This window comes from Lagenorhynchus albirostris, chromosome 4 (assembly GCF_949774975.1).
Source record: "Lagenorhynchus albirostris chromosome 4, mLagAlb1.1, whole genome shotgun sequence".
NCBI classification, from domain to species: domain Eukaryota; kingdom Metazoa; phylum Chordata; class Mammalia; order Artiodactyla; family Delphinidae; genus Lagenorhynchus; species Lagenorhynchus albirostris.
Window position 1 is genome coordinate 64,980,991 of NC_083098.1, and position 12,445 is coordinate 64,993,435.

At 33.8% G+C, this 12,445-nt stretch overlaps 1 protein-coding gene across 5 annotated transcripts in view; it reads left to right on the plus strand.

Moving 5' to 3' along the window:
- EPHA5 (EPH receptor A5) overlaps positions 1-12,445 on the plus strand; it is a 325,977-nt gene that overhangs the window by 223,695 nt on the left and 89,837 nt on the right. For all 5 annotated transcript variants that reach the window (XM_060147261.1, XM_060147259.1, XM_060147263.1 and 2 more), the window contains exon 7: positions 4,359-4,518. In XM_060147261.1, the coding sequence (XP_060003244.1) occupies positions 4,359-4,518 (160 nt within the window). The remainder of the gene's footprint in view (positions 1-4,358; positions 4,519-12,445) is intronic.

Below are 12,445 nucleotides of genomic sequence, written 5' to 3' on the forward strand. Positions count from 1 at the left end.
CATAATGATCAATGGATCAATCCAATTAATCAATCCATTAACAATTGTAAATATTTATGGACCCAACTTCGGAGCACCTCAATACTTAAGGCAAATGCTAATAGCCATAAAAGTGGAAATCAACAGTAACACAATAATACTAGGGAACTTTAACACCCCACTTTCACCAGTGGACAGATGATCCAAAATGAAAATAAATAAGGAAACACAAGCTTTAAATGATACATTAAACAATATGAACTTATTTGATATTTATAGGACATTCCATCCAAAAACAACAGTATGCACTTTCTTCTCAAGTGCTCATGGAACATTCTCCAGGATAGATCATATCTTGGGTCACAAATCAAGCTTTGGTAAATGTAAGAAAATTGAAATTATATCAAGTATCTTTTCTGACCACAATGCTGTGAGACTAGCTATCAATTACAGGAAAAAATGTGTACAAACACAAGGAGGCTAAACAATACACTACTAAATAACCAAGAGATCACTGAAGAAATGAAAGAGGAAATCAAAAAATACCTAGAAACAAATGACAATGAAAACATGACAATTCAAAACCTATGGGATGCCACAAAGGCAGTTCTAAGAGGGAATTTTACAGCAATACAATCCTACCTCAAGGAACAAGAACCATCTCAAATAAACAACCTAACCTTAAACCTAAAGCCATCAGAGAAAAAAGAAGAAAAAAAACCCCCAAAGTTAGCAGAAGGAAAGAAATCATAAAGATCAGATCAGAAATAAATGAAAAAGAAATGAAGAAAACAATAGCTAAAATTAATCAAACTAAAAGCTGGTTCTTTGAGAAGATAAAATTGATAAACCACTAGCCAGACTGATCAAGAAAAGAAGGGAGAATACTTAATAGAATTAGAAATGAAAAAGGAGAAGTAACAACCAACAGTGCAGAAATACAAAGGATCATGAGAGATTACTACAAGCAACTATATGCCAATAAAATGGGCAACCTGGAAGAAATGGTCAAATTCTTAAAAAAACACAACCTCCCGAGACTGAACCAGGAAGAAATAGACAATATAAACAGACCAATCACAAGCACTGAAACTGAGCCTGTGATTTAAAATCTTCCAATAAACAAAAGCCCAGGACCAGATGGCTTCAGAGGCGAATTCTATCAAAAACTTAGAGAAGAGCTAACACCTATCCTTCTCAAACTCCTCCGAAATATAGCAGAGGGAGGAACACTCCCAAACTCATTCTAAGAGGTCACCATCACCCTGATACCAAGACCAGACAAAGATGTCACAAAAAAAGAAAACTACAGACCAATATCACTGATGAACATAGAGGCAAAAATCCTCAACAATATACTAGCAAACAGAATCCAACAGCACATTAAAAGGATCGTACACCATGTAAAGTGGGGTTTATCCCAGGAATGCAAGGATTCTTCAATATACGCAAATCAATCAACGTGATACACCATATTAACAAATTGAAGGAGAAAAACCATATGATCATATCAATAGATGCAGAAAAAGCTTTTGACAAATTCAACACCCATTTATGATAAAAACTCTCCAGAAAGTAAGCATAGAGGGAACTTACCTCAACATAATAAAGGCCATATATGACACACCCACAGCCAACATAGTTCTCAGTGATGAAAAACTGAAACCATTTCCACTAAGATCAGGAATAAGAGAAGGTTGCCCACTTTCACAACTATTATTCAATGTAGTTTTGGATGTTTTAGCCGCAGCAATCAGAGAAGAAAAAGAAATAAAGGGAATCCAAATTGGAAAAGAAGAAGTAAAACTGTCACTGTTTGCAGATGACGATACTATACATAGAGAATCCTAAATATGCTACCAGAAAACTAGTACAGCCAATCAATGGTAAACTAGCAGGATACAAAATTAATGCAGAGAAATCTCTTTCATACCTATACACTAATGATGAAAAATCTGAAAGAGAAATTAAGGAAACACTCTCATTTACCATTGCAACAAAAAGAATAAAATACCTAGGAATAAACCTACCTAAGGACACAAAAGACCTATATGCAGAAAACTATAAGACACTGATGAATGAAATTAAAGATGATACAAAGAGATGGGGAGATATACCACATTCTTGGACTGGAGGAATCAACATTGTGCAAATGACTATACTACCCAAAGCAATCTACAGATTCAGTGCAATCCCTAGCAAACTACCAATGGCATTTTTCACAGAACTAGAACAGAAAAATTCATAATTTGTATGGAAACACAAAAGATCCCGAATAGCCAAAGCAACCTTGAGGAAGAAAATCAGAGCTGGAGGAATCCATCTCCCAGACTTCAGACTATACTGCAAAGCTACAGTAATCAAGACAGTATGACTGGCACAAAAACAGAAATATAGACCAGTAGAACAGGATAGAAAGCCCAGAGATAACCCCCCACACATATGGTCACCTTATCCTTGATAAAGGAGGCAAGAATATACAATGGAGAAAAGACAGCCTCTTCAATAAGTGGTGCTGGGAAAACTGGACACTACATGTAAATGAATGAAATTAGAACACTCCCTAAAACCATACACAAAATAAACTCAAAATGGATTAAAGACCTAAATGTAAGGCGAGACACTGTAAAATTCTTAGACGAAAACATAGGCAGAACACTCTATGACATAAATCACAGCAAGATCCTTTTTGACCCACCTCCTAGAGAAATGGAAATAAAAACAAAAATAAACAAATGGGACCTATTGAAACTTAAAAGCTTTTGCACAGCAAAGGAAACCATAAACAAGATGAAAAGACAGCCTCAGAATGGGAGAAATATTTGCAAATGAAGCAACTGACAAAGGATTAATCTCCAAAATATACAAGCAGCACATGCAGCTCAATATCAAAAAAAACCAAACAACCCATTCCAAAAATGGGAAGAAGATCTAAATAGACATTTCTCCAAAGAAGATATACAGATTGCCAACAAACACATGAAAGGATGCTCAACATCACTAATCATCATAGAAATGCCAATCAAAACTAAATGAGGTATCACCTCACACCAGTCAGAATGGCCATCATCAAAAAATCTACAAACAATAAATGCTGGAGAGGGTGTGGAGAAAAGGGTATCATCTTGAACTGTTGGTCGGAAGGTAAATTAATACGCCACTATGGAGAACAGTATGGAGGTTCCTTAAAAAACTAAAAATAGAACTACCATACGACCCAGCAATCCCATTACTGGGCATATACCCTGAGAAAATCATAATTCAAAAGGAGTCATGTACCACAGTGTTCATTGCAGGGCTATCTACAATAGCCAGGACATGGAAGCAACCTAAATGTCCATCTACAGATGACTGGATAAAGAAGATATGGCATATACATACAATGGAATATTACTCAGCCATAAGAAGAAACAAAATTGAGTTATCTGTAGTGAAGTGGTTGGACCTAGAGACTGTCATACAGAGTGAAGTAATTCAGAAAGAGAAAAACAAATACCTCATGCTAACACAAATATATGGAATCTAAAAAGAAAAAAATAAGTTCTGAAGACCCTAGGGGCCAGACAGGAATAAAGACACAGATGAAGAGAATAGAGTTGAGGACACGGGGAGGGGGAAAGGTAAGCTGGGACGAAGTCAGAGAGTGGCATGGACATATATACACTTCCTAATATAAAATAGATAGCTAGTGGGAAGCAGCCACATAGCACAGGGAGATCAGCTCGGTGCTCTGTGTCCACCTAGAGGGGTGGGATAGGGAGCGTGGGAGGGAGACGCAATAGGGAAGGGATATGGAGATATATGTTTATGTATAGCTGATTCACTTTGTTGTACAGCAGAAACTAACACACCATTGTAAAGCAATTATACTCCAATAAAGATGTTAAAAAAATAAAATATATATAAAATAAAATTTTAAAAGAAATCAAATTCACTGAAGATAAAAGGCATAAGTCTTACCTGGCTGTATATCAGACATTGTCACCTTCCTCTATAAACAAGCAGCATGTTAATTGCACTCCAATAAATCATTTATGAGAAAAACAACCTCACAATTAGCAATACTAAATTAGTGTCTGTAAAATAGTGTATCTCCTGGAAATTTTATTTTTAAAGTTTACATATCTGTTTCTGCCCAAGGCAAGTGTGGCGGATGGGTGGAGAACATATCTTACATCTATGAGTTCTAGATAATACTTTAAGTTTCTATATAACTAACACAACTAGGATGCGTAGGATTTTGTTTGTAAAATATCATATTTGTACTAATAGCAAATCTGTTAGTTTCTGATTTTTTTCTTATCTTTGATTCTGTGTTTTGCTGTCATTAATAATTCATTTTTGACTTTTTTTTATTGCATATACATGTGTAATCCAAGGACCAAGAAACCAGCTATACAATTATCAAATCTAAAGAGACAACTATAACCGCAGAGGGCTTGAAACCAGCTTCAGTATATGTCTTCCAAATTCGAGCACGCACAGCAGCAGGCTATGGTGTCTTCAGTCGAAGATTTGAGTTTGAAACCATCCCAGTGTGTAAGTCATTTTAATTACTGTCAACTCATATCTCTGTAATGGTTACCAGAAAAGAGTCATTTGATCAATACTCTCCCTGGGCATTCCGTCAGTCTCCATCTTCTTCTCTCTCTCCCAGGCATTACTCCTTCAGGTAGGAAGCATCTGTCATGCTATTATGGGAGGTTAGCGGGTTAACACATCGGTCCCCGATCCTCATAGCATTTAGTCTACAGGGAGATGAAACATCAGATCCTTAAGAACTGTTTAAACCTTGCTTTTAAAGACTTTCTTTCCACTGTTGCCATACTTTATTGAATTATTGCCATTTACTTTTTACTTGTTTTATTGAACAATGCTACTAGGCTTAGTCTTTTTATGAAAATTCCACAGGGAACTTTCATTAGTATTGAGTTTGGCAAGAAAATGGTACTCTAAGGAACCAGTCTGATTGTTTTGAAAAAAAATCAAAATCTCTGGCAACATCTCTGAGTGGAGGGTCCGGAAATATTTCTGGAAAACCCTTCTTGTACCTTTCTTTTCATAAAATAGTAAAAATAGCATGAAACTTTTTCTTCTTTAATGTCAAACAAAATATTTAGATTACTTACTTGTACTAAAGCACACATTTAAAGCAGGATTAGGAGAAAGCAATAACTTGCCTTGTTTATAGATGAAAGAACTGACACTATTAATGTCTTGTTATGAAGAAAATAACACAGAGAAGTAGGATGAAATATGAAGTATGTGTAAATGTGTTTGTTTGTACATATACAATACATATATATACTTTTTTAAAGTCAAGTTTTGTGAGAATTACTTATTTTTAAATGAAGAAAATAAAATGCATGTTTCCTCCCTTTGAAAACCAACAAAACAAGACCTTAATTATCAGATTTACTTTGTAATGATTAGGAGAGCTATTAAATTAAAATGTTCATAAACCTATGTAATACAGCTCTTTAGAAAATGAAGATATATTTCTGTTTAAGCATGTTTAACTGAATTATCTAATAAATAATTTTTATTACTTTAAAAATAGCTTTCTAAGTATGACTTCACTTGATACAGATTAGGGTGCCATGGTGAAAAATGATAAATATTTTCTTTCCATGCAAGGAAAGTCCCATGTCTGAAGTTTAATTGACATATTGAAATTTAAATATTTAATGCTATTTAGAAAAGCTTTTTAAAATAAGTTTCATATGAATTAATGTAATTAGTCATAAAATTTCCATAATATTGGCAATGGATTATTCACTGTCATACTTTGGACCCTGATCTGGATTTATAATGAAATATGTATTATATAAGCTGGCCACCCTAATAGGGCTTGTTTCTATTTATGCTTATGTGCTTTACCAACTCTGGGAACAAAGCCATAGAGTAAATAATATCTCACAATATGCTCGAGTGCTTGGATAATTTTACAAATGAAAAATCTCACTTTAAAAGATTACAAAATTATACTTAGTTTTAGGATGTTGGGATGTTCAGCAACTAGTTTTTCTTCAGACTATTTGATGCTCTTTCCCTTACTTTTTTTTTTTAAATAGTAGTTTCCAGGTATGGTAATACCCATCAATCTGATCATTGAGAGAAATAATGAGGTCATTTTCCATATAATTTTACAAAGTCTCACCTGAAACTTTCTTTTAAATATTTTCCTACATAACTTCTAGCTGGAAAGAAATATCACACAAATATTTTTATTACAAAATCAGATTTTAGTGTTATCATTAATAGATAATGAAAATATTTTAGAGATGTACTGCCTCAACTTTAGTGTGGAATTTTATTTTTACTTGCTTATGTGTACATGTATTTGCAAACAATTTAAGAATGAATTTTTCTTTGTACCAAGTATCTGTTACATACCAACCCCCTTTGACCTTCATGTAGAAATCTTCTGGATACAATTCAGGAAGAATGTGTTGAGCCCCTGTTATGTGCTTGGCTTTGCTAGACTCTGGAGAAGTATACATGAGTAACACGTGGAAACTTCTCTCCTAAGAATAAGAGAGAATAATCTTCTGAAGATTAGAATGTTTATGTCAAGAACCATTTTAGGATAATAGTTTTGTTCATTATTTTTAAATTTGTCATTAACTCCCTACACATCAAAAGATTTTTCATGCTAGGTACTGTGAGTGACTCAAATAACTTTAAGGCATAATCCCTCCCTTCTCCAGGATTATACTCTAATAGGGAGTTAAAGAAGATACACAATTATTATTAAAATAACACTTCATTTTGTGTTATATACCATTCATTTGACAACTATTTGTGCAGTATTTTGTGAAATCACTTCAATTATATTATTGAGCAATTATTTACTTAATACTATAATTTAATTTTTCACATACATATATTATATCCAAAACACAATCTGCAAATACTAGTGTCAAGAGTTATGGTATCTTAAACATATTTACATTTTTGCTGTCAAAGCTATTGGCAATTTTCATTTGGTGGGTGACAGTTAACCTGGCTTTAATGAGTCACCATTGTTAAGGAAAGTCTACCTTATCATTCAGGTATATTAGGACAAAAAATTATCTGAAAGTCATTACTTTGAACTTAAACTTTACAAAGAATTTTCCAATTGATTATTCAGTTCATAATTGCATGATATGATATATTGACATATGTTCTTGATTTGCTTAATTTTTAAAACTTATTAATTTATATTATACTTCAGTTACAAAATTGTTATGAAGAGCTTTCCTTTTTCTTCTATGTTATCTTCTATGTTAAAAATATAGCCCTAAAACCAAATGCAAATAATAAAAACAAGAATGCAAAATATTTATTTTAGAAAAACTATTTACCATGAGGATTTGGGTGGAAAATCTCCAGCTTTTTTTCTGTCAGGTTTTAGTTTATGTTTTATAACTGACTGTAACCCACTTTAATTTTGTTGTGCATACAATTAATGTGTTTAAAATTGACCCCTTTTATTATTCCTATTCCCAACGGCGATGATAAAAACATGCCAACAAATACACCTAGCATGAATGAAACCATCCAGCCAACCTAGCTAGCTCTTTTTCTTAGTTTTTTTTCCCTTAATATAAATTATCTTGAAAATATGGAAACATCACTGAATCTTTCTTAGTCTCTACTTGCCCAAGATTTACTGAACACATTTGTGTTTCTTTTATGATTTTTTTTCCTCAATATACTTTCTCTCATCTAATTCTTACCTATTTGATTCAAAAATCTGTATAGCCCAACGGCTAGAATAATGCTATTCTATTTTTTAAATGAAAATTTTACCAAGATAATTGTAGATTCACATGCAACAATACACAGAGAGCTCTTGCGCACTTTGCTCAGTATCCCCAATGGTAACATTGTGCAAAACTATAGTATAACAACAAAAGCAGAATATTGGCATTGATGCAAACCACCAGTCTTACATTTCTTCATACTCCTTTGTGTGTATGTGTGTAGACAGGTATGAATTAAGTTCTGTACAATCTGGTCACTTGTGAGCGTTCGTGTATTTACCATCACAGTCAAGATATCGAATAGTATCAACCTCACAAGGATCTCTGTTGTTGCCCCCTTTTTTTTCCCCAAAGGATAACCATTTATTTTATTTTTTATTTTATTTTATTTTATTTTTGAATTTTATTTTATGTATTTCTTATACAGGAGGTTCTTATTAGTTATCTATTTTATACATACTAGTGTATACATGTCAATCCCAGTCTCCCAATTCATCTGACCACCACCACCCCCGACCCCCATGTCCACCCGCTTGGTGTCCATACGTTTGTTCTCTACATCTGTGTCGCTATTTCTGCCTTGCAAACCGGTTCATCTGTATCATTTTTCTACACTCCACCTATATGTGTTAATATACGACATTTGTTTTTCTCTTTCTGAATAACTTCACTCTGTATGACAGTCTCTAGATCCACCCAAATCTCTACACATGACCCAATTTCATTCCTTTTTATGGCAGAGTAATATCCCATTGTATATATGTACCACATCTTCTCTATCCATTCCTCTGTCAATGGGCATTTAGGTTGCTTCCATTACTTGGCTATTATAAATAGTGCTGCAAAGAACATTGAGGGGCATGTGTCTTTTTGAATTATGGTTTTCTCTGGGTACATGCCCAGTAGTGGGATTGCTGGGTCATATGGTAATTCTATTTTTAGTTGTTTAAGTAACCTCCATAATGTTCTCCATAGTGGAGAACATAGTGGCTGTACCAATTTACATTCTCACCAACAATGCAAGAGGGTTTCCTTTTCTGCACACCCTCTCCAGCATTTGTTGTTTGTAGATTTTCCAATAAAGCCCATTCTAATGAGTGTGAGGTGATACCCACTGTAGTTTTGATTTGCATTCCTCTAATAATTAGTGATGTTGAGCAGCTTTCCATGTGCTTCTTGGCCATCTGTATGTCTTCTTTGGAGAGATGTCTATTTAGGTCTTCTGTCCATTTTTGGATTGGGTTGTTTGTTTTTTTTAATATTGAGCTGCATGAGCTGTTTATATATTTTGGAGATTAATCCTTTGTCCATTGATTCGTTGGCATATATTTTCTCCCGTTCTGAGGGCTGTCTTTTTGTCTTGTTTATAGTTTCCTTTGCTGTGCAAAAGCTTTTAAGTTTCATTAGGTCCCATTTGTTTATTTTTATTTCCATTACTCTAGAAGGTGGGTCAAAAAAGATCTTGCTGTGATTTATATCAAAGAGTGTTCTGCCTATATTTTCCTCTAAGAGTTTTAGTGTGTCTGGTCTTACATTTAGGTCTTTAATCCATTTTGAGTTTATTTTTGTGTATGGTGTTAGGGAGTGTTGTAATTCCATTCTTTTACATGTGGCTGTCCAGTTTGCCCAGCACCACTTATTGAAGAGGCTGTCTTTTCTCCATTGTATATCCTTACCTCTTTTGTCATAGATTAATTGACCATAAGTGCATGGCTTTACCTCTGGGTTTTCTATCCTGTTCCATTGATCTATATTTCTGTTTTTGTGCCACTACCATATTGTCTTGATTACTGTAGCTTTGTAGTACAGTCTGAAGTCAAGGAGCCTGATTCCTCTAGCTCTGTTTTTCTTTCTCAAGATTGCTTTTGCTATTCAGGGTCTTTTATGTCTCCATACAAATTTTAAGATTTTTTGTTCAGTTCTGTAAAAAATACCATTGGTAATTGGAGAGGAATTACATTGAATCTGTAGATAGTAGTATAGCTTTGGGTAGTATAGTCATTTTCACAATATTGATTCTTCCAATCCAGGAACATGGTATATCTCTCCATCTGTTTGTGTCATCTTTGATTTATTTCATCAGTGTCTTATAGTTTTCTGAGTCTTTTACCTCCTTAGGTAGGTTTATTCCTAGATCTTTTATTCTTTTTGTTGAAATGGTGAATGGGAGTGTTTCCTTAATTTCTCTTTCTGATCTTGTGTTGTTAGTGTATAGGAATGCAAGAGATTTCTGTGCATTAATTTTGTATCCTGCAAACTTACCAAATTCATTGACTAGCTCTAGTAGTTTTCTGGTGGCATCTTTAAGATTCTCTATGTACAGTATCATGTCATCTGCAAACAGTGACTATTATACTTCTTCTTTTCAAATTTGGATTCCCTTTATTTCTTTCTCTTCTCTGATTTCCATGGCTAAGACTTTCAAAACTATGTTGAATAAGAGTGGCGAGAGTGGACATCCTTGTCTTTTTCCTCATCTTAGAGGAAATGCTTTCAGTTTTTCACCATTGATAATGATGTTAGCTGTGGGTTTGTCATATATGGCCTTTATTGTGTTGAGGTAGTTCCCTCTGTGCCCACTTTCTGGGGAGTTTTTATCATAAATTGGTGTTGAATTTTGTCAAAAGCTTTTTCTGCATCTATTGAGATGATCATATGTTTTTTATTCTTCAATTTGTTAGTATGGTGTATCACATTGATTGATTTGTGCATATTGAAAATCCTTGCATCCCTGGGATGAACCCCACTTGATCATGGTGTATGATCCTTTTAATGTGTTGCTGGATTCTGTTTGCTAGTATTTTGTTGAGGATTTCTGCATCTATGTTCATCAGGGATATTGGTCTGTATTTTTCTTTTTTCGTAGTATCTTTGTCTGGTTTTGGTATCAGGGTGATGGTGGCCTCATAAAATGAGTTTTGGAGTATTCTTTCCTCTGTAATTTTTAGGAAGAGTTTGAGAAAGATGGGTGTTAGCTCGCCTCTGAATGTTTGATAGAACTCACCTGTGAAGCCATCTTGTCCTGGACTTTTGTTTGTTGGAAGATTTTTAATCAAAGTTTCAATTTCATTACTTGTGATTGGTCTGTTCATATTTTCTGTTTCTTTTATAACTACACTTACTGCCTTCACTAACAACTCCTGTTCCATAACTAATCTCTGGCTACCACTAAAATCTAAACATCCATTTTTAAATCTTGATATTTTAAAAATTTTTTGTAAATGGAATCATACAGTACATGACCTTTAAGTTTGGAATTTTTTCTCGCTCAGCATAATTCCCTGTAGATTCATCCAAGTTGTTGTGCATATCAAATCTGTTTCTTTTCATTGTTGAGTTGTATTCCATGATATGTATGTACCATAGTTTGTTTAACCATTCCCCTGTTGAAAGATATCTGGGCTGATACCAGTTTTTGCTATTATCAATAAAAATGCTATGAACATTCAGGTATATATTTTTGTGTCAACCTAAGTTTTTATTTCCCTGGGATAACTATCCAAGAATACAATTGCCTGGGGCTTATGGTAATTGCATGTTTCATTTTGTAAAAAACCAACAAAATGTTTTCCAGAATGGCTATACCATTTTACATTCTTACCAGCAACGTATGAGTGATCAGTTTCTCCACATGATTATTAGTATTTGGTGTTGTCACTATTTTATTTTGTCCTTTTGGACAGGGGAGTAGTCGTATCTCATTGTGGTTTTATTTGAGATCTGTAATAGCCAATGATGTTCAGCATCGTTTCATGTGCTTATTTGACTGCCATACTGTTTTAAGTTTCCCAACTCCTGTGTACTCATATTACAAATCAAAAATTATAACTTTGATCACATTCTCCTGATAAAGAAAGTTAACAGATACTTTTTGCTGTGTGAGAAAGATCCAAAATTCTCACCCTGGCCTTAGAAACTCTTATAATCTGTCTCTAACAAACCTCTTTAGTCTCAATGATTAAATCAATGATTCAAATATGTAGCAAGTATCTAGAGAATATTTATGTAATATGGATTTGTAACCAGGAGTGGGGGAAGCAAAATATGGGAAAACAATATTATTTCTCAACAGATACTATCTTAAAGTTTCCAGGGATGATGCAAATATATAATAATTGACAAAAAGAAACATATTATTTACTAAAGAATATTAATTTTCATAATTAACATCCTTTTAATAGTAGTATGTTTTATTGCTCCAAAATTTACTTTTAAATATTCCCAAAACATTCTGCAGCTATTCTTCCAGAACTACATTATAAATCAACTAATTCTTAATAAACATATATAGGAAAATAGACAATATGCATGACTAGAGGTTTGTATCTTTAAATATTAAAAAAATTAACAAAATGTAAAAGGATAATCATGAATCATACTGGGCTTACTTTTTTTTTTTAACCACTGCTAAAGAATGAACAAGTATGAAGGTATTGATAGTATCCCATAAATTCTACATATTTTAAATTTAGCTGATGTAGTTGGAGACAATATTGATGCTGTCAGGGCAAACAAAGGAATAAATAGTAAAAAATCTTGATGAATTATTTCCTATGAGAAGAGAGTGGCATGGACACATATACACTGTCAAATGTAAAATACGTAGCTAGTGGGAAGCAGCCGCAGAGCACAGGGAGATCAGCTCAGTGCTTTGTGACCACGTAGAGGGGTGGGATAAGGAGGGTGGGAGGGAGATGCAAGAGGGAGGGGATATG